The 20,795-nt window shown below is 38.7% G+C and overlaps 1 protein-coding gene across 2 annotated transcripts in view; it reads left to right on the top strand.

Moving 5' to 3' along the window:
* KDM3B (lysine demethylase 3B) overlaps positions 1–20,795 on the top strand; it is a 52,476-nt gene that overhangs the window by 25,700 nt on the left and 5,981 nt on the right. The window contains exons 9-19 of one of the 2 annotated variants that reach the window (XM_021410716.1): positions 602–803; positions 2,145–2,359; positions 3,384–3,536; positions 4,776–4,883; positions 5,429–5,556; positions 6,213–6,492; positions 7,515–7,771; positions 10,363–10,629; positions 16,099–16,270; positions 18,955–19,045; positions 19,152–19,282. In XM_021410716.1, the coding sequence (XP_021266391.1) occupies positions 602–803; positions 2,145–2,359; positions 3,384–3,536; positions 4,776–4,883; positions 5,429–5,556; positions 6,213–6,492; positions 7,515–7,771; positions 10,363–10,629; positions 16,099–16,270; positions 18,955–19,045; positions 19,152–19,282 (2,004 nt within the window). The remainder of the gene's footprint in view (positions 1–601; positions 804–2,144; positions 2,360–3,383; positions 3,537–4,775; positions 4,884–5,428; positions 5,557–6,212; positions 6,493–7,514; positions 7,772–10,362; positions 10,630–16,098; positions 16,271–18,954; positions 19,046–19,151; positions 19,283–20,795) is intronic. The other variant, XM_021410717.1, reaches the window with a different exon arrangement.

Below are 20,795 nucleotides of genomic sequence, written 5' to 3' on the forward strand. Positions count from 1 at the left end.
ATGAACTCTGTGAAACAGCCACAGCTATAAAGTTTGTTTATGGTGAGTAGCTGACACACAAGATATTTACAAGGCTAAAGTTCAGTGCTTCTTGTATATGAATTAGCATGTTCACCTTAAGAATTGTTCAAGATTATATATGTCAGGACAAAATTGTGGTAGTCTGCAGACTTGAAAACATCAAGATTTGACTTTTTGGTGTGAATTTGTTAATTTTATTGCAAATTTGCATCCTAATTGAAAGTGCCTACTGTCATTGGTTGATGAGAATGGGCTATAGGTGTTGTTCAGAATAGCTGGTTGTTGAGATTGAGAGCAAAAGCTGGAATGTCTATTAATAAATCGTGTTAAGTACTTTATTTGTGTAGCCCGATTTAACCAGGTAACCCTTCATTTTCCAGAGAAATTTTACTTCTATGATAACTCTTGGTTCTAGTGGTGCATGGAAGATTAATAGAAGTTTGTCTGATGGAATGAACAGTATTGTTAATTTGGCATGGTTGCAAACATACAGATATGTTTATTGGGGCCAGTATCTTTTTGCTGTTGCAGTTAACATTTTTTTTTGTTTTGTTTTCTGCTTGTGCTCTGTCTCACCCAGTTGGCCAGTCTGTGCTGAAAGATATGAGTAAGGTGAGGAAGCTGAAGCAGTCAGGTGAGCCTTTTCTCCAAGATGGTTCTTGCATTAATGTAGCCCCTCATCTGCACAAGTGCCGGGAGTGCCGTCTGGAGCGGTACCGCAAATTTAAGGAGCAAGAGCAAGATGACTCAACTGTGGCATGTCGCTTCTTCCATTTCCGGAGGTGCTCAAATCCTTCCTTCCTTCATATGTAGACTATATATGTAGCGCTTGGACCAGATCCAAGCACAAAGTAATCATGTTTTACTTAATTTGCTTGGGTACAATAATGAACATTTTGACTGTTTTGTGTTTCTTTGCATCACCTGCCTGGAATTCCCTCACTCTCAGTTGGAGAGGTGAGGGAAGAGCTGCTGTTGGAAGGGACAGCTAAATGGATGACACCATGGGAGCTGCCATACTCAGGCGTGGGTGGTTGAATTTGCTTTATTGGATAGTAATATTGGATAGCAGATTGTATGCAGTAACTGTTGTTTTGCTCTGCCCTAAGGAGTTTAGAATAGAGGTAAAATTTTAATTTACTTAGCAAGTGACAGTATATTGTTATCGTGAGGCTAATGTCTTACGAGGTTTTCGAAGTTGAGTACAGAATTGATTTATAGGAGAAGTAGGAAATCACCTGTGTTTTTTCTCTGTGCTACTTATGCTCCTTACAGTTCTTTGACCAGTCAGTTTCTCCTCATCTTCTTTATCTGCCTATTCTAGTGAGTGCAAGGCATTATTTGAAAAAGACTTTTGCTCACTTTTGGTCACTGAAATGGTGAAATGAAATTTTAGTACATGTCAACTATCCCATAAGGATTACATCTGCATCCTGAACTTGTTAAAAACTAATTTGCATTGAGGCTAAAGTCTAGATTATTTTTTGCCAAAGATGGAGGTTACTTATAATAATGGCTGAAGTTATTCAGGCTTCCCTAACTTGTCAAAAGTTTTACAACATGAAAGACTAGGAGTGTCAACTGCTGCTGATAAAAATGGTTCTCTCATCTGTATGAAGAGCAGTGTCAAGATGAGTAGGTGCAATAAATATTTTTATATGTCTTGTAATGTGTTAGCAGTTTAAAGTTCTAGCAGCACTAGCCAGAACTGAAATATTGGTTTCCCAAAAGCTGGGAAATAACTTTCCACTGAGTTTAAATATAGTATGAACCATGCATGATTTTACAAGTGGTATCTTCAGCAGCCTGAGTAATTCGAGTTTTGTCACCCGGTTCTATTAATAGTATAGAACTGTAGCAAGCTGTAACAATGTCTTCTATGTGGAATTTCCCACCAACACATATTGAGACCTAGACATTCATCCTGTTGAGTTTTGCTGCCATTGCCTTTGTGTACCTTATTCCCTGCTTCATTTGGATTTGCTTAATAGTTTTACCACTATAATGCTGTAGCTCAAGCTGCCTTTTCTCCTTTCTGTGTTTATATTCTGACATAGTTGGCATTATAAGTTAATTGAAGGTGGTTGAGCTGCTTCTCAGTTACTTCATCCTGTTTTCTGCAGGCTTATATTTACCCGGAAAGGTATTTTAAGAGTAGAGGGTTTCTTGAACCCACAACAGAGTGACCCCGATGCCATGAGTCTGTGGATTCCTTCCTCCTCCCCTGCAGAGGGTATTGACCTGGAGACTTCAAAATACATCCTTGCCAATGTTGGAGACCAGTTTTGCCAGCTCGTTATGTCAGAAAAGGAAGCAATGATGATGGTGGAGCCACATCGTAAGCAGGGCTTTTGGCGTGTTTTTTATCCGTCTTCTCTGTGTAATGTGTATACAATGCAGTGAAAAAATTGAGTAATATTATTTCTTGCTAAAAAGTGTTTCTTTTCCCAAAAAGGCAGCTATACTCACTTTTTTATGGTGTGTGTAATTGTTGGACCAACATTTGAGATTTGTCTTTTGGATCAGTGTGGTATTTCTAGCAATGAAGCTAATGGTAGCTTTCCCAGACATCATTGCATTTGCTTATTGAAAAGTAAATTAGAAAGCTGACCTGCCTTTCTAAGGAAATGGAAATGAACGCTTTATTACATTGACCAACTTCCTTTTAATAACCAACTTTTTTTTTAACGTACTCCTGTCCCTGTGATGTCCAGGGGCATCACATAAAAGCACAGTATTTTCCATGTAAGAAACAGCATGTGCGTTCAGCTTGCAATGACTCAGCTGAGCAACTTAGTTGACAGCGTTGCTACTACAAGGGAAAGTGAGTTTGAAACAAATTTCTTCAATGTATCCAATTCAGCCTACCATATGGATAGTTCTGATTTTTCACTTTAGCTTTTGAAGTGTGCAACAGGAGCCATTCTTCACCAAATATGTTCAGAATCCAAAGAACTGACAGTTCATCCGATCAGTAAAATTAAATACTCGGTCTTTATAAGTTCAAGTTATTTGTTCGTAAAACTAGCAGGAGTTTTTTTTTTATTTTTCTGTAACTTCCATAAGTGCTACGTGAAATTCAGTCAATTTCTACAGAACTCTGTGAAATGCCTAATTTCCCTGTAGTATGTGTGTTTTGGGATTTGGCCTTACAACTTAGAAATGGTGATGTCAGTAGTGTCAAGAGACTACTAACTAAAAAATGTCTCTGGATATTAAAAAAAAAAAAGTATGTGTTTCTATACTCTGCCCTCAAGTTGTGTCTCTCTCAATTGTTTGTCAGTGTTGTTGTGATGTTATCATTAGATGGGAGAAATACAAAATGTCAAAGCAGTAATTCCTAATGTTCCTTCTGTTTATAGAGAAAGTGGCATGGAAGCGAGCAGTACGTGGTGTGAGGGAAATGTGTGATGTATGTGAGACAACTCTCTTCAATATTCATTGGGTTTGTCGCAAGTGCGGGTTTGGGGTCTGTCTGGACTGCTACCGGCTGAGGAAGAATCGTCCACGTAGCGGTGAGTACTAGATTTTTTTTTTTCCCCTACTAGAGTCTAGGAAATAGCTGGATTTCAGTGGGCATAGTTTCTAGGAAGTTGCAGAAAGTTCTGCAGAAGAGTTGGTAAGTATCAACATGGGAATCTGTAGGTTTGGAATTTTAGCGCTTAAGCCTTGCATGATGTTGTTCCACTCTGTGTTTCATTAAATACCTGTCTTTTATCTATTTGACGAGAATATTATATTAAAATTTCAATGTCAGAAGGCCTAGGGTACGTACTGAAACAGACTGCCGTGTAGTTCTGTCTCTTCCTCAGAGAAGATAAGAGTTAAATAATACCATGCCTATTCTGAACCATCACAAGATGGACTAGTAAGCAGACACTGCAGAGAATTGCTTTCTGTACAAAGGAGTTGTTGGAAAGTTTTATTCTTTTGATTCTTTGGTGCACTAGGGTTTGTTATTCAGGGAAATGAACATTGCTAAAAAATAAAGGTATGCTGTGTTTACAAAAGTGATTATCTGACAGTAGACCCCCTTAATAAATGTAGGTCTACTAGTGACAGTTATGTTGCTGTATGAAGCAGATATACAAAATACGGGATGTTAGTAAACGTGAGTACCGCTATCTGCTTATTACAGTAAGTTGCCAGAGAACACTGAACTAATTAGAAAAGTAACATATTTTAAAAATAGATTAAACTTTCCTTATTTTTACATAATGCAACCTATGAAATTACTGCCAGAATACACCAGAAAAGAGCATAGTGTTCTTTAAGATGTTCTTAACCAGGATATAATGGAAATAGTTGAAAGAATTATTTCTGTGTTTATAGACGCAACCTGGTTTAAAATCTGAAGAACTATAAATTCGTCAGGCTACTTTACAGTCTATTCATTTGTAACTTTTTAGCTTTATTAAGTAGATATAGTCACAGGAAACCTTAGTTTCTTTTTTCTGAAACTGATCTTCAGGTATTCTTTGTGAAAAACCTTGTGAGATGGTTACAAGAAAAGTTAGAATTACCTTATGGCTTAGGAAAGCAGTATGAGAACAGTAATGTGATCATCAGAAGTTGAGGCAAGAAGGGAACGTTTTCAGGTGATAGAAAATAAGGTACTACTCAAGATAAAGCGTAAATGAATTTGGTAGTTTTATAACCTGGGGGAAAAAGTTGCTGTAGTTTGAGTTCTAACCTCTTAAAATGTATTTGTTTTAAATAAATTTGAGTTGTGGGTTTTTTTGTCTTTATTCCAGAGACAGAGGAGATTGGTGATGAGGAAGTCTTCTCATGGCTGAAATGTGCAAAGGGTCAGTCTCATGAACCAGAAAATCTTATGCCAACACAGATCATTCCTGGTACAGGTAATGCTTGAAGGCTGAAAGGAGCGATTTTGTCCCAGTTCTGAGCAAACAAGTGAAAAAGAATTATTATATGGTTTGTTTTCTAGCTGTTGCCTTGTCTCGCTTAGATGCAGAGGAGGCTTCCATTTTCTGTAGGCAGAAGTGTTGAAGGAATGGTAGCACAAGTGAGATGATGCTGTGAATTCAAAGTGATACTTTCTGGTGATAACTTTGACTACTCATGCTCAGCTATTTTCAGTTTTATCAATAATTGGCTGATATTTTTCAAGATTATTCTTGATTATTTTTCAAGAAAGATCTTTTTCTTTTGGGGGATGGGGTGAGAAGGTAAACAGTCGGTGTTGACTCTTCACATAACTGGTCCTAAAGCCTAGAGTTAGCATGATTTTTAAGAGATTTTTTAGAGATGAGTGTTGTGTTATAACACATGGTTTTAAAGATACTTATGAATAATAAAAAGAAATAGAAGGCATTGAACTTTGTAGTCAAGGCCATGTTTTTAGATTTCTTTACATGTGATTTTAAAGATTTAAATGTTATTCCAGCCCTTTACAATATTGGAGACATGGTTCATGCAGCACGAGGCAAATGGGGTATAAAAGCCAATTGCCCATGTATTAATCGACAGAATAAATCGGTATTGAGACCAGCTGTCACTAATGGCATATCACAGGTATGTTATTTTGGTCTGAAATCACTTTGTTTGACGTAACGTTTTTAAGATCTGTTAAAAGGTTGAGTCGTTTTAGCTTATCTGTTGTGAAACATGGACTTTATTTTCTCAGTATGTTACAAGTGATTTGGCTTAGGAAAAAATCTTCCAGGAAACTTTTCAGAGCTGCGTGCTGCAACTGTTATTTACCAAGTGGATATTTGGGCTAATACACTTAAGTGGGAATCTGAGTAAAAAGTGTTTTAGAACAAACCAGTGCGAGTAGCTTGCAGCATGTGCACTTATTTTGTTACGGTTCCTGAAAACTATGCTGAAGCTAGTGGAGTTTTGTTACTATTCACAGACACCAAAAAACAAACAGAAAAAACCCTGCAGCCTCCTGGGGGGGGGGGGAGGGGAACAAATTGAATGTCTGATCTTGTGTTTAAAAAAACTTGCTAAGCAGTAAATGACAACAATTGAGGCGACAGCACAAGGTCTCATATATACAGAGAACAAGCTTCTGTACTCAGATGCTACATAAGCGCAAAGGAGCACTGTTGTTCACTTGAAACAACCAACCAACTGAAGCCCAGTGCATTGAATAAATAAGATGTTTTCAAGGTGAATTCTTCCCTTTATTTAGCTTTTAGCAGATATTTATGTTTTTGTTTTAGCTTCCAGCTGTTAATCCCAGTGCATCAGTCTCTGGAAATGAGAGCACCTTTTCCACTGGAACAGGAACAGCAGGAGTGGGGCAGTTAGAAACGGACAGTGTTCCAAAATCTGAAGCAAATGATAGTAGGATAGAAGAGCCTGCAAAAACAGAGACATTGCCAATCAGTAACACTGCTGAAACAAAGACCAACAGACCTCTTTGCTCAGAAACAGCCCCCTCATCAGCCTTACACTGGCTTGCAGACTTAGCAACACAAAAAGCAAAAGAAGAAACAAAAGGTAAGCAGAACGCATGCCTTCTGGGGCTGGAAATAAAAAATAAAAAAATAAGAAAAAGTTAATGTGCTGTTTGGTTACTATTCTTTGTGAGAGTGCTTAGTCTTACTATAAAACAATGTTTTTCTTCAGTTCACGCTGAATGAAGAAAATTTTTTTCTTCAAAAATCCCCAAGTTTTTGTTTATTTTCTTACAGGCCTAGGAATATGGAAAACTAGGAAGATAATGATATGGCTGAAGATAAAAATACTGTCTTTTGACTCCAAGCTTATCTAATTGCCAGTGTATTTATTTTCTAAGTAATAACTAGCTGGTATCTTGATGTAAAATGACAGTGATTCATTTCAGATGCAAATTTGTCAGTTTATTAATTATTGAAGTAAACAAAGCTGTTCAGTTTGCAGTATGAAGAGTGTATTTCCTAAGTATTGAAAGATTAGAGCCTACCTGAAGAGTCAAATGAAAGCATAGAACCTCTTTTACTATTCAGTAGATTAACAGTATAATTACCAATCTGAAAATAGTTGTGTACAATATACACCTTCCAGTTGTCCAAGATAGTGTGACTATCAGAATTTATTCTTGTCCACATTTTTGTCTAGCAGAAACTACTTCATATGTCAATGTTAAAAGTTCTTGAGTTTCTAACTAGTTTTGCAGGGCTTAGCAGTTAACATTTGAAATAATTTATATTGAAAAATTAATTCAGAACGTCAAGGCAGTGTTTTATAATTAAGCAGATTATAAAGTTATGGATTATTGAACGTTACTTTCAGATCAGGTAATCTACCGTGCTGCTCAAAACCTTAACTAAGAGCATGCTAAGGGTAAAATCTGTCTGAAATGTATGATGTTTCTGTGATTCTCTTTGAGTATTCTTTGACTATTCGCTGTTGGAATGATAATTTACCACAGGATTCCGTCAGTATCATATTTGATGCGAGAGCAACTAATTTCAGAGAACTTTGTGATCATTTGAACATTGCCTTTCGTTTTTTTCTCAACATCATTATTTTTCTTACAGAATCAGGATCGCTGAGGTCAGTGCTTAATAAAGAATCCCACTCACCCTTTGGATTGGATTCCTTCAACTCTAGCACAAAAGTTTCCCCACTAACCCCAAAGCTGTTTAATAGCCTGTTGTTGGGCCCAGTGACATCTAGCAACAAAGCTGAAGGCTCCAGCCTCAGAGATCTCCTGCACACAGGGCCAGGAAAGCTTCCTCAGGTTCCATTAGACACAGGAATCCCCTTTCCTCCAGTCTTTTCTGCAGCTTCTACAGTAAGTAGTTTTGTAATTGCTTCAGCAGTGTCTGTTCTAGGAAAGAATTTCATGATGATCTAACAGTTTTCATTTAAACTTTTTTATAGTATCTTATTCTCAAATATTGAAACAAATGCAATATCTAGCCAAGTCCACTACCCCACAAAGTTGTAGAGAATTTTGATGCTAATTGTTAGTTTGTGGTTTGGTTTGCTACTGCCGTGGAGAAGCTGTTCCTTTTGAGAGACCAAGAAAGTGAGTTAAGTGTGTGTAGCCTTTAAATTGTTTAACTGATGATCCACACCCCTATAAAAGCTCACTTAAATTCTGCATTTTTGAAAACACTGCAAGAGTATACCCCCAAAAAGGCAAAATCTTGTGAGTTCCTTTAAAACCTTGTATATACTTGAAAGACATTTAAGATAGTATATGAATTAGAGGTGTAGTGTTACTCCCTCTTGATGCTTATTTTTGAATAAGGATACTTTGTTTCTCTTTAATCTGCTTTGGAGGAAATAACCGTAAAAAACAAGGAACAATGATATCTGAAATGCTTAGAAGTACTTACTTCAAGAGGATAGTTCCCATGAAATTCAGCAAGGCTTAGTTCTTCCTGGAGAAGTCTTAGTCCAAAAGCTCAGGCAGATAGAAAGGAAGGATGGTGAAATGGCTTGTCTCAGCGGATTTTTTTTTTTTTTCCATGTCTGATTGAGAGTATGGAACCTTAACAGTAGTTCATGTTGTTTCCCACTGGATGAGGTAATTTATGCTGTAACAGAAAATCTTTTGCTGCTAGCTGGAAAGTGAATCCAAGAATACCCTTATCCCCAGAAATTCTATCTGGATATAAGAAGAAAATTCTTATTTTTTACTTGTATGTACTGGAGTAGCCTGCCAGGAGAAGTAATGTAGTCTCCTTCTCTGGAAATAGTCAAGATTGGCAGAGCCCTGGATAACTTGATTTTAAGAGAAAGTTACGCCAGATGATCTCTAGGTTTTCCTTCTGACCTAGACTTTTCTATAATTCCATGAACACATTTACTGAATGAATAACTTCAGTTAGGAATAGTGTTGTTTTGGACAAGTAGCTCTGCATATAGTAAACTTCTTTTCTGTTTTTTGGTTTTTTTGCCTAGAAGAGAGAGCTCTTCGCTACTAAAAATCTCTTCCCCCAGCTCTCTCCAGCCTTCACCCTCTCACCTAGCTGTCTTGCGAATAATGATCTAGTTAGTGTTTACCTTCTGTTGAATATTCTAAATATATTTATTATATCTTACTTTAGGCAAGGCCTATAGGCTAGCTTGTTTAAAAAAAAAAAAAGCTGTCAAGGAGGAAAAGAAGCTTTGGGAACACAGTTTCAAGATTGTATCCATAATTTCCTTTGAATTTTGAAAGTCTCTCCAGGAGCAGGGGTGTCACAACAAGAGAGGCTGTCCACTAATAGTTCTGTTAATATAATTGAAGTACTTTCTCTTTCCTTAATCTGTCACTATTTTTGTTAACATCGTCTTACTTGTGCCAGGATTGAATTCACTTTCTTAGTAACAGAATGCGTAAAATGAGAAAATATATGATCTATCTGTACCCTTAAAGTAGCAGAGGCTAGATATGCTGAAGTTTGTCACAGCAGTGTCACAACAACCCCAGACGACCCTGCAGGCTTGGGGAGGAGTGGCTGAAAAGCTGCCTGACAGAAAGGGACCTTGGTGTGCTGACCAACATCGGCTGGATATGAGCCACATGGCCAAGAAGGCCAGTGGCATCCTGGCTTGTGTCAGAAATGGGGTGATAAGCAGGACTAGGGAAGTAATCCTGCCCCTGTAGTCGCCATTGTTGAGGCCCCACCTTGAGTACTGAGTTCAGTTTTGGGCACCTCAGTGCAGAAAGGACATTGAGGTGCTGGAGCAGGTCCAAAGAAGGGCAACAAGACTTGTGAAGGGCTTGGAGAATATGCCCTATGAGGAGAGTCTAAAGGAACTGGGGCTGTTTAGTTTGAGGAGGCTGAGGGGAGACCTCATTGCTCTCTTCAAATACCTGAAAAGCGATTGCAGCCAGAGCGGGGTTGGTCTCTTCTCACTGGTGACAGGTGACAGGACAAGGAAATGGCCTCAAGTTGCGCCAGGAGAAGTTTGGGTATCAAGAAAAACTTCTTTACAGAAAAGGTTGTTAAGCACTGGAACAGGCTCCCCAGGGAGGTGGTTGAGTCACCATCCCTGAATGTGTTTAAAAACCGTTTGGATGTGGTGCTCAGGGACAAGATTTAGTGGTGGGTTGTTAGGGTAGTATGGTTAGGTTGCAGTTGGACTCGATCTTTAAGGTCTTTTCCAACCTGAGCAATTCTATGATTCTGTGAAGTTTTCTGTTGCAACTGTTTTCTGTAATATTTTTCTAGTTAGTCTAGAGCAGCTTGTATTAACTTTTAACGTAATAAAACAAGATATCTGTTCTTGTTCTTACTGGATACAGGCCTGTCTCTGTGCTGATTTGATTACTTCTGCATGTTTTTTTGGTAGCAAAGTGTTCATGGCTAAAAGCTGAATGGGAGCAGATATGCATTACTGTGTATGCTGTTGCAAGAATAAACTTACTTCTGGTTTTACATCTTCTAGGGGGCCAAAGGTAAAGCCAGCCTGCCTAACTTCTTAGACCATATCATTGCTTCTGTGGTGGAAAATAAGAAGACCTCTGATGCTGCAAAACGTGCTAGTAATTTAGCTGACACGCAAAGAGATGTGAAGGAAATGGTAATGGGCTTGAATGTGCTGGATCCGCACACTTCCCACTCTTGGCTGTGTGATGGTAGACTCCTTTGCCTTCATGATCCTAGCAACAAAAACAACTGGAAGATCTTCAGGGAGTGCTGGAAACAAGGCCAGGTGGGTGATTACAAATTGCCAACCACTTATTGCTTGAAAACATTCTGACAGTTTAACCTGTACCTTGTTTATTGTGTCCATTCAAACTTTGGCCGATTACTCCTGGGTGCATACAATGAACAAAGATTTCAACTGTATCTCTGGAAACAAGGGACGCAGTGGTCCTGTCCACTCCATGCTGTACTGACTCAAGTGCGTGTGCTTGTAGTGTGATTTGTGCTAAACCTGCTCTGCCATAGCCTGTTAGTGAATCCGTTATGATTCCTGCTCGCATCCTAGCATCTACCTCATACTTTTGATGCCTTTTAGCCTCAGGGAAAGGTCCATTCCTTCCAGCTACAGCATGTACAAGAGTACCAAGGTTCCATAAAGTAATTTCTGCTAAAATTTTGAGGTGTGTTGTTGGCAGTATCTCATCCTGAACCTGCAACCTGTATGAACCCAAGTATTGTTTTGGACTCATCATCTCATGTGTTGAGCTCTCAGTGGGATTGTTTTAGTGGTCATCGACCAGTTAGATCTGCAGTCAAGAGAATAGGACCTTAGACCTGCTTCCAGCATAGCCATCTCTTCAGATCTCAGTCCGTAGTGCTACAGCTCTTAGACTTCTCTGGACTCATTAAGCTTGGCCTAATCCGACAAGCTAAAGCTTATGAAACAGATGAGCATCTGCTGCTGCAGAGGAAGTGTGCCAGCAAATATGACAGGATCTGATGTCCAACAGTGTTCCACATGTTTTCTTAGCATTTGGGTTCTGCAGCTACCTCTGCTACTGCTGCCTTCTACTGACTACTCAGAATTAAGACCACTGGTGCTAGGCAGATACGTCACTCCTCTTCTGGAGAAGTCCTTGTTGCCAGCTGTACTGTTGTTATTATGCTAACATTCTTGGCACTGTTACGCCTTATTTTGGATTGTTCACAAGCCATGCACACCACTGAGCAGAGATGGCGGAGCACACTGGGCTGCTTTGTAGCTCAGGATCTGTTCCTGCCAGTGGAAGAGTACTTTTCAGTTAACTTCAGCATGTCCCAGGGGACTTCACGTTCTTTGCATCCCTTGAACACAAGCATAACTATCACATACCCATGAAAACTGCAGATGTAGCACTGCCAACCACAGATCTACTGTTCCTGTTGCTGACTCCCATAGACAGGTTTCTAATAGATGCTTAAGGCCACTGTGCTTCCCTTGTCTGTCTAGAAATGTAGCTTACAGCTGGTATTGACAGCTTTCCCTCTAACTGTAGCAGTTTTCTTGTCGTCCTGGTTCTTTTTGGAGTGCACAGGGATCTCATCTTTTTTGAACCTGATCTGTCTTTTCTGATTTTTGAAGGATTTCAGTTCAGTCTTTGAAACTGCTGTGGTGTCAGTCAGCTGTCTTGGCTAAGAGTTCTTAAATTTCTGGTCAGAATGCTCATAATTTTTTCAATCCTCTTTGTCAGCAAATAATATTCTCACTCTGAGCAGGATCCCAAGTAATCTGACAAAATACTTGCTCATCAGTATCTCTGCAGATGAGACTAGCTAATCACTAGCTGCAAGATGCTGCATGTGGTCATGAGATACCTAAGGAATCTTGAGACTTACGGAATCTAGAGATGGGATTACTGATTTTTTCTGTCAGATGTGTAGCTTGCAGTGTACATCACATTCCAAGTCGGTGCGGATTCTGAGGCTCTGACCATCTGTCATATTTATGTACTGTTAGTAAACCTCTGTTTTTAGGCTTTTTCTCAGGGTATGGTAGGAATGTTTTTTGCGTGATTTTATCATTCAGAAGGCATAGCAACAAACAAATTGAATTCCTTGCTTATTCAAGGGTTCTCCAGTGATGTTGCACTCACTTGTGTTTACTGCTGAGATGCAAACAGCAGGCTTACTGGAACTCTTTCATTCCAGTACTGGAGAGAGCAGGTGACCTAGGTGTTGCTGTCTTGGCAGGGCCACTGTAAACAGAATTTGTTCAGGCAGAGATTCTCTCAGCAAACTCTGCTGTATTGCAGTTCTCTGTCAACTGAATTCCCACGTACAGTCCAGCTGCACCTTTGAAAGTGAAGTCAACATGTATTTTACTCCTGAAAAATCGCCTTCATCTTCCCCTTTCTGTGGATTGAAAAAGGTTAATTAGTAAAATTCTTGACTACACCTTGGCCCCATACATGCGCCCTAGGCATTTGATATGTGCCATGTGAAGATCTGAGTCATGGTAGCATTCCAAACTGGTATCAGAGAAAATTATTTTCCATTAACGTAGCACTCTTTCAGTGTCATTCAGGAGAAGCAGTATTTTTCAGCTATTTCTGTCTTAAATGATGATAATTAAGTTAAATTTTGTGTTAACCCAGATTTTACCAAGAGGCCATAGGATTATTTCTTTCTGGAGCTGTTCTTCAAGAGCATTTTGCTATCCTGTATGTGGTTATCGCTTGTTTAGGGATACCGTTACAGGATTTTTATCTGATAGAAACCTGTTCTTTTTGACTTTTCGTGCTAGGCTTTCTCATTTTTTTTGAGATACTTAAAATTTGGGGTGATGTTAGAGGTTTTCATTTATTTTCTTCATGCTTTCTGAGGGCAGATGTATTGCAATATGTCTACCAAACAAGTCTACTGTTTTTGTTTGTTTGTTTTATCTTGCAACCCTAGCTGTGTTACTCACTAGAGGGAGAACATTCTCTTTCTTTCGTGGAGAATTCTCTGCTTAGTAGCTGAACGGGTTTTACAAGGTTGAGTAGTACATTTCTGATATTGTTAACATTCAAGTGGTCAAGTGAATACAGGAGGGAACAAAATATGATGTTATTTACCTGACCTGAAGAGGAATAGCTTATCCGTCAGCTTAAGGTCTACCTGGCAGGAGTGTCTACCCATCCTGTTAAAGGTACTGTGATTTTTTTAGATGTATTTTTTTCCTCATCTGTGATCCTTTTTTTCTTTTTTCTTTTTGTAGAATATGATTAAAGCCTTTCCATTACTTTAAAGTTATAATTTCTATTTAGATCAGAGAATGTAGTTAACCTTGGGATCAGTGTATCTCCTCTGTCATCTTAGAGAGGTTTGCTGCTTGTCAGAGACTTGTGTTTGTAATATGGTGGAAAGACTGCCCAATCTTATCTGCCCCTCAGACATTTACCACCTTCTGCTCTTCCATATTGGTGCAGAAAATTCTGCCGGGGAGACTTGGACAGATGGCATCAAGAGTGGGTATATGGCTCTGGAAGTAGTGGTCAAAGGCATGGGGGGACCAATTGTTTTTCTCAGTCTTATGATGAGGTGGGAGGTCTCGAAGAGAGATGGACTGATCCTGCATGTCAACTGTTATTTATGCATCTGGTTTTAGCAACAGAGTTTTGGGGCTTTGCTGTCACGGGAACAATTTTGAGCATCAGTGATTGCTTGGAAGAGATAAGATCCATCGAAGTGGGATAAAAACATCCTTGCCAGTAGGCTGGCCACGCTGATTAGGAGAGCTACGAACTAGGAATAACAGTGGAGGGAGAGGATGACAAGCAATCCACAAAGGAATTAGCTGACTGGGTTGGCAAGCAGACAATGTGGGGTAATGTGAACAGGATGGATCTCGTAGGCCTTTGCAGACAAATCCAAGTGAAGCAGAAGTAGTTACTGGAGTGTTTTTAAACAATGTATTTTCAAAATTGCTTCTCTCTACCTCCTCCAGTTATCTTTGGCTAGAACTGTGATAATACTAGGATGTTCTCCTCAGACTTGTACTGAGTTCTTCATTCATGCAAATAAAACAGAGATCCCCCTTTAAATCATTGCTGATGTATAAGGCACAGCTTGAAGTTGATTCAAGCTTACATAGACATGTGAATTGTCATTTAAACATAGGTAGCAGTTACTAAACCTAGAGTTTTTTTGTTTGTTTTCCCTTCTCTCAAAGTCCTAACTCTCTCGAGATCACAGCAGTTAAAAGGTAGTGAGAGACTCAAGTCATCATAAACTTACAAGTTTTTTGCCAGTGTTGGGGAGGATTGCCTGGTGTACCTTTTTCACGTAAATAGCCACTTTTCTATTCCTTGGTTTTGTATTAAAGGGTTGATGATGAGCCATAATTGCATATAAAAATGAGGGAAGTAGTTAAAAACGTACTGGAATATGAAAATGTTATGTGTGTTTTAATACAAATGCAATTTCTAGTGGTAGTTACATTTTTTGCTTAAAAAAGGAGGGATGCTGGGGCACACAGTTCTACAGATAGATTGAACTTGGATTGCCAGACTCCCACCTAGCTGCTCACGCTCCTCCTTCTACAACAGGACAGGAGGAGAAAGCAAGATGGAGAAGCTTGTGGGTCAAGATAAAGACAGGAAGATCGCTTACCAGTTATCAACAAAAATGGATGCAATCTGTGCAAAATTAATTTATTGCGAAGTAGAGCAGGATGATGAGAAAGAAAAAACAAAAATGAAACACATTAACTGCACTCAGCCCTTCTGCTTCCCAGACTCAACTTCACTCCTTCATTCCCTTCTTTTCTACCTTTCTCCACTCCCCCCCACCCTTCCCCCACTGAGTGATGCAGAGTTTTATGAAGTGGGGGTTGCAGTCAGTTCATAACACTTCAGTGCTGTTCCTTTCTCCTCACACTTTTCTCGTGCTCCAGTGTGAGGTACTTCCCACAGAGTGCAGATCTTCATAAACTTCTCCACCATGGTCTTTTCCATGGGGTGCAATCTTTAAGGAGTAGGCTGTTCAAATGTGTGTGTCCTCTACATATGCAAGTCCAGCCAGAAAGTCTGCTCCTGTGATCTCTCCGCGGGGCTGCATTTCCCACCGGGAGTCTTCCCCTGTCTGGGCTCTCCATGGGCTGCCGCTTCCGTTAGGTCAAACGCACCTGCTCCACCGTGGGCTTTTCCACAAGGTACAGCATGGAGATCCGCTCTGGCGTGGCTGTCCATGGGCTGCAGCGGGACAGCCTGCAGTCACAGGTGGTCCTTTCCATGTGCTGCGGGGGAATCTCTGATCCAGCACCTGGAGGACCTCATCCTTCTTCACTGACTTTGGTGTCTGCGGGGTTGTTTCCTTTGCATTTTTTTTTCCCTCACCTCTCAGAGCTGCTGCAGTGATTTTTTTATGCTTTCTTAAACGTGTTATCACAGAGGTGGTACCAGCATCAGTAATGGGTCCGTGGTGGGCCTGTCTTGAAGTTGGCTGGAACTTATCTCTCAGAGCTGGGTCTTTGTAGTCCCCTGGCTACCAAAACCTTGACACGTAAACCCAATACGCTCACCTAATGCAGTATCACTTATAAGGCAACTGCACATGGCCTTAAGTTTGCTTTGATTCCGGCTATATGTTTGATGCACAAAAAACAGAAATGAATGAAAATAGACTTATCCTGTCTTTTGTATAATGTAGCCAGGATTCTCACCTCTTAAATTTTGGCTGCATGTGTAAAGAAATTTGGTTGTGATGGAGTAAGCATGCATCTTTGTATTCTCAGCCCGTGCTGGTATCTGGTGTCCATAAGAAGTTGAAGTCAGAGCTTTGGAAACCAGAAGCTTTCAGCCTGGAATTTGGAGATCAAGATGTAGATTTGGTGAACTGCAGGAACTGTGCCATAATTTCAGACGTGAAAGTGCGTGACTTCTGGGATGGCTTTGAAATAATATCTAGTAAGTAATACTTACAGCTGACTAGTTCTAGTTTAACTGAGCAGTTTATATTCCTATGTTCAACTTTTCCTTTTCTGATATTTTCTCAAAAAAAACAAGTCCTGACAGCTATCAGTATCATCTGAAGAAGCCATTTCTCCTTAATTGTTGCGCACCCTAGAAAGTATTCTATTGGTGAAGATGAAAGCTGGTATTCTGAAGAAAACTTTGGCACGTTATTTTGATGTGTCAAAAGGTGATTCATTTAATGGGAAACTATTTTTTGAACTTTACTGAGTGAAATTAATCATCAGTTATTAAGACACTAAGTGATTTGAATACCCTTCCTTGCTCTCTTTCCAGCATCAGCATTTAACGTAAAACTGAAGGGAACCTGCAGGAAATAAACTTGATGTTACGAAGTAATTCTATAGCAGATCTTTTGCAAGTATAAAGATATTTTATATGATTAATGAATAGCAATGCTGTATGCATACCTTATGTAATAACTCATTGCTAATGCTTGAGATCTGCTTTGAGAAACCCTTCTGTCAAGTGTGGATGTGGAATTTAACCAATTAAAATTTGTGGGAATAAAACTGACCTGTCTTGTGCTGGTCAAATTAAAGAGATTCTGAAAAGCAGTGAGCACTGTTTAAGATTGTACACACCTCCAGCAGAATGGTCTTATGTTTACAAATGTTAGGATTGTGACAGTTCATTGTAATGCTGCTGATTTTTGGAAGTGTTGTCTCTGGATTCTGTATGTATTGCTGTGTGCACGTAAGAAAAATGGTTAACTATTGGACAACTTAATGGAATGAGTGTTTGTTCAATATCAAATTAGACGACAGATTTTTAAACCAACAGTATTCCCTTCAATAGTCATGTCTAGTCAAAGAAATCCCAGTTTTTGACTTGTATTTGTATCGTTCCAAGTACGCAGTATTGTATTTTGTACTGTTGATTTTCATACTGTTTCTATTGTTACTCAAAAATAAACAGTCTAGAAGGATATAGTGGTGTGGTCTTTTTTCCGTATTAACTGTAATTGGCAAACTTCACAAACACTTTATTTGAGAAACATTCAGATTCTAGGTTGGAAAACCTTATCACTTTTGCGAATTTATTTAAAATACATTTTATTTGGTGTTTTTTCAGCCATGTGCAATCTCTAAATTAGAGTATTATTTGATACTAGTCCCAAGATTTCACACACAAAATCATATGGAAATTGTTTGGGAATTTTATAATGATTCTGATTTCTATGGATTAAATGCATTTCAGTTTTCTCAAATGTGTGGATTTTTTTTTACCAGACTGTCACTTACTATTGATGAGTTACAGAGCAGACTCTTAATTTGGAAGTGGCATTGAGATGGCCCCTAAATTATGCTGTATGATACTTTATTTAAGTTAGTTCTAATCTTGTGCTGCTTACTTTTAACATCTATGAGTTCTGAGTGGACTTCTGGCAGTTTTAATTGTGTTTGGATCATTCTTAGACCTGGCTTTCTTTGCTGATCAGTTTTCTAGATTTTTGTCCCTTAATTTATCAGGTCTTTATGTTCTCCTTTAAGTAGCTTTACGTTCTGTCATTTCTGAGTAGCCTTCCTATAAGCTTCTTCTGCTTTGGAACAAAGATCCTTGATGAGTTCACAATCTTGAATACGGCATGTTCTGAAACATCTTTAAATTTTAGTCCCTGAGCTTTTCAGTTCACTTGAATTTCTAAAATGCCTAGCTCATCAACATGTACTCTGTTTACATCAGTCATTTTGTGTTACGTACCTGTGGTTCTTCATTCCTTTTAATTTAAATAACATCTTTTTATTTTACATTGCAAACTAGGGCTGTCTTCTGTAGCCTGTTGATTTGTAATGCAGAAGTGATTCACAGATTTCTAAGTCCTAGTTTCTTCTGTGTGTTTTCTCTATTGGTGCTCTCAGCAGCTCTGCTAGGTTCCACAGTCTGGATGAAGTTAGCCGCTTTTTGGCTAACACTCGTTGCTGTGGTATAAAGTGGTGAATAATGTTACTTTCTGAGGAAAAGATGTATGGAGGTGGCAAGCTGCAGTCTGTCCTGTTTTCCATGTGGTGGTTTCTTGTAGAGTTGTGTCAAATTTGTTAGAAGAGTGAACTCTGTTTCTCTCTACTTGTTATGCTTAGTCTTCTGAGTTGCTATGTGTACCCACTTCCAGATATTTTCATAGCCATTTTAACATCTGAGCCAGAACAGCAGTTGGTATTGAAGCTGAAGGCTGTCCTCCTTAGTAACCGTCTGCCATTTAGCTTTCTGAGTATAGTGTATCGTGGTTTATACGTTATACTGAAGTTAGGATTTATTCAGAGAATTAGCCAATAATTTTAGTTTTATAGAAACCCCTCTTCTCTTGCAGTGAGGGATAAAACTCCTTCAGACTTCGTTGAAAGTAGTAAGGCAGAATGCTTTGGAAATGCTTGTTTTCAGAGTTGAATAAGAACTTATCAGTTGTGAAAGATCTGTGAGACTTTTCTGTAGACAATGATATAACCTAATTGCTAAACTGTTATTTGATCATATTACAATAATACTTGAGAACTCTCAAAAAATCAGGGCTGGTTTTGCTGTGCAGTGTAGGAGCTCCTGGTACAGAACACGTGTAGCTTAAAGAACATAATGGATTGTGGTGAAAAGATATAGCTTAATCTTAATTTTTCTTGCAGAGCGGCTCAGGTCAGAGGATGGTCAGCCAATGGTACTAAAGTTAAAGGATTGGCCTCCAGGGGAGGACTTCAGAGATATGATGCCTACGAGGTAAGTAAACCTTAACATCACTGCCTACAAGAGTGCTGTAGACACTACAGAAACATTGGCGATAGAGCCGAGGAAAATACACTTTTGTTTTCTTTTTGTTCTCTAGGTTTGAGGACTTGATGGAAAATCTTCCTCTTCCTGAATATACGAAGAGAGATGGCAGATTGAATTTGGCTTCTAGGCTGCCAAGCTACTTTGTCCGTCCTGACTTAGGTCCCAAAATGTACAATGCCTATGGTATGTGAGAATAATTCTGCAGATTTTAATGACTTTTTATTATATTCAGGGCAAGGATGTGGCATTATCAAAACTCTGAGAACTTACCCTAGGTCACGCTTGTGTTTTATTGAGTTGGTCCTGCGATCTGTACCTATGCTAGTTCTCTTATCTTGTGTGTGCTCCTTTTTTTGCATTGTAGTTTTCAAGCAATGTACCTATAAGTTAATTTACAATTATTATTCAATCTCTATAATAGGCGTAATACTGAGACATGGTTCAATGAAAAGGTATATATTTTTGAGACCAGTTGATACGGTTAAAAAGAAAAGCAGCCAGTGGCTAAATGGACTCAGCTTTGGCTTGCGGCAGGACTGTCTTGGAGCTGGCTGGAACTGTGTGTGTCTAAAAATAAAATTTGTAACTCAGTAACCAGATATGGATTAGACTTAAACTGTAAGCAATTTGTTGAATTTCTGAAAAAAGCATTTGAGGTGTAATTAAAAAAAAATTATTTTGTACATCAGTATGACATCACTGTAGTTACAAATAAGGGATTAAAAAGAGAGAACAAATGAGGAGGTATAATGAGCGTGGGCAATTTTTTTTAGTATTAAAAGGTGTCCAGTGTTTTGATTTATGTATTATTTGACATCTAAGTTGAATAGAGAAGGCTCTATCAAAGAGCTTATAATCTACTAGAAAATAAACAAATAATGCAGCAAGGAACAAAGTAATGAGTGACAGTTAACTTGTCTTTGTGTGCTGCTAGTTGGTAACAATTCCTTTTGTTAAATTTATCTTAAATGTCAAGTTTTCTTTTCCAGTATATAAGAGTTTGCAGAGGGAGTGTTGATGGTGTTTCTTAGTATGGAATATAACTCTCCAGTATTTGATCCTCCTTAAGGATTCAGGTCTTGGTCCAAATAGAGAAAGTGTGACGCTTCATTTACTTTCAAATAGAAAAAAAAATTAGCTAGGTCTGTGTTCAGAAATGATTTTTTTTTATCTTTTTGACTTTGTAGCTGCTTTATAAAATGAAGGGTGGAACTAGGAATAAGAACAGCAATTTTGTCCACGGTGGATGAGAGTAATTTATCTAGCTTATTAAGTATGTCACAACTGTAAATATTTGACTTTGTTTCTTGAATGTGTAGTGGAGACATGCTCTTAGTTGTGAGGTGAAGGCTTTCATGTGCTTAGCATTTTCAAGCATCAAGATGAGAAAACTGTGATTGAAACTTAGTGTTAACCAGTTACCTAAATAAAAGGACACATTTATAGAAGCTGACCATGAAGAAATCCTGTTCTGTTCAACAGGTTTTGTGTGTACAAGACCCTTAAATTTTCATCAGTTTTATATATAAATACCTAAAATGTTTAACATAAGAATTGCTATTGATAATATATTTCCCAGCATATTCTGTGTGATTTAGACCAGTAGAAAGTATTTAAGGGAAGAATGACCTGCTGTATCTAGCAAAACACAGTTTTTTGAGTCTGGAGGTCGTAAGGGCCCTTTCTTAAGGTCAAT

This window comes from Numida meleagris, chromosome 12, assembly GCF_002078875.1.
Source record: "Numida meleagris isolate 19003 breed g44 Domestic line chromosome 12, NumMel1.0, whole genome shotgun sequence".
In the NCBI taxonomy this organism is placed as follows: Eukaryota; Metazoa; Chordata; class Aves; order Galliformes; family Numididae; genus Numida; species Numida meleagris.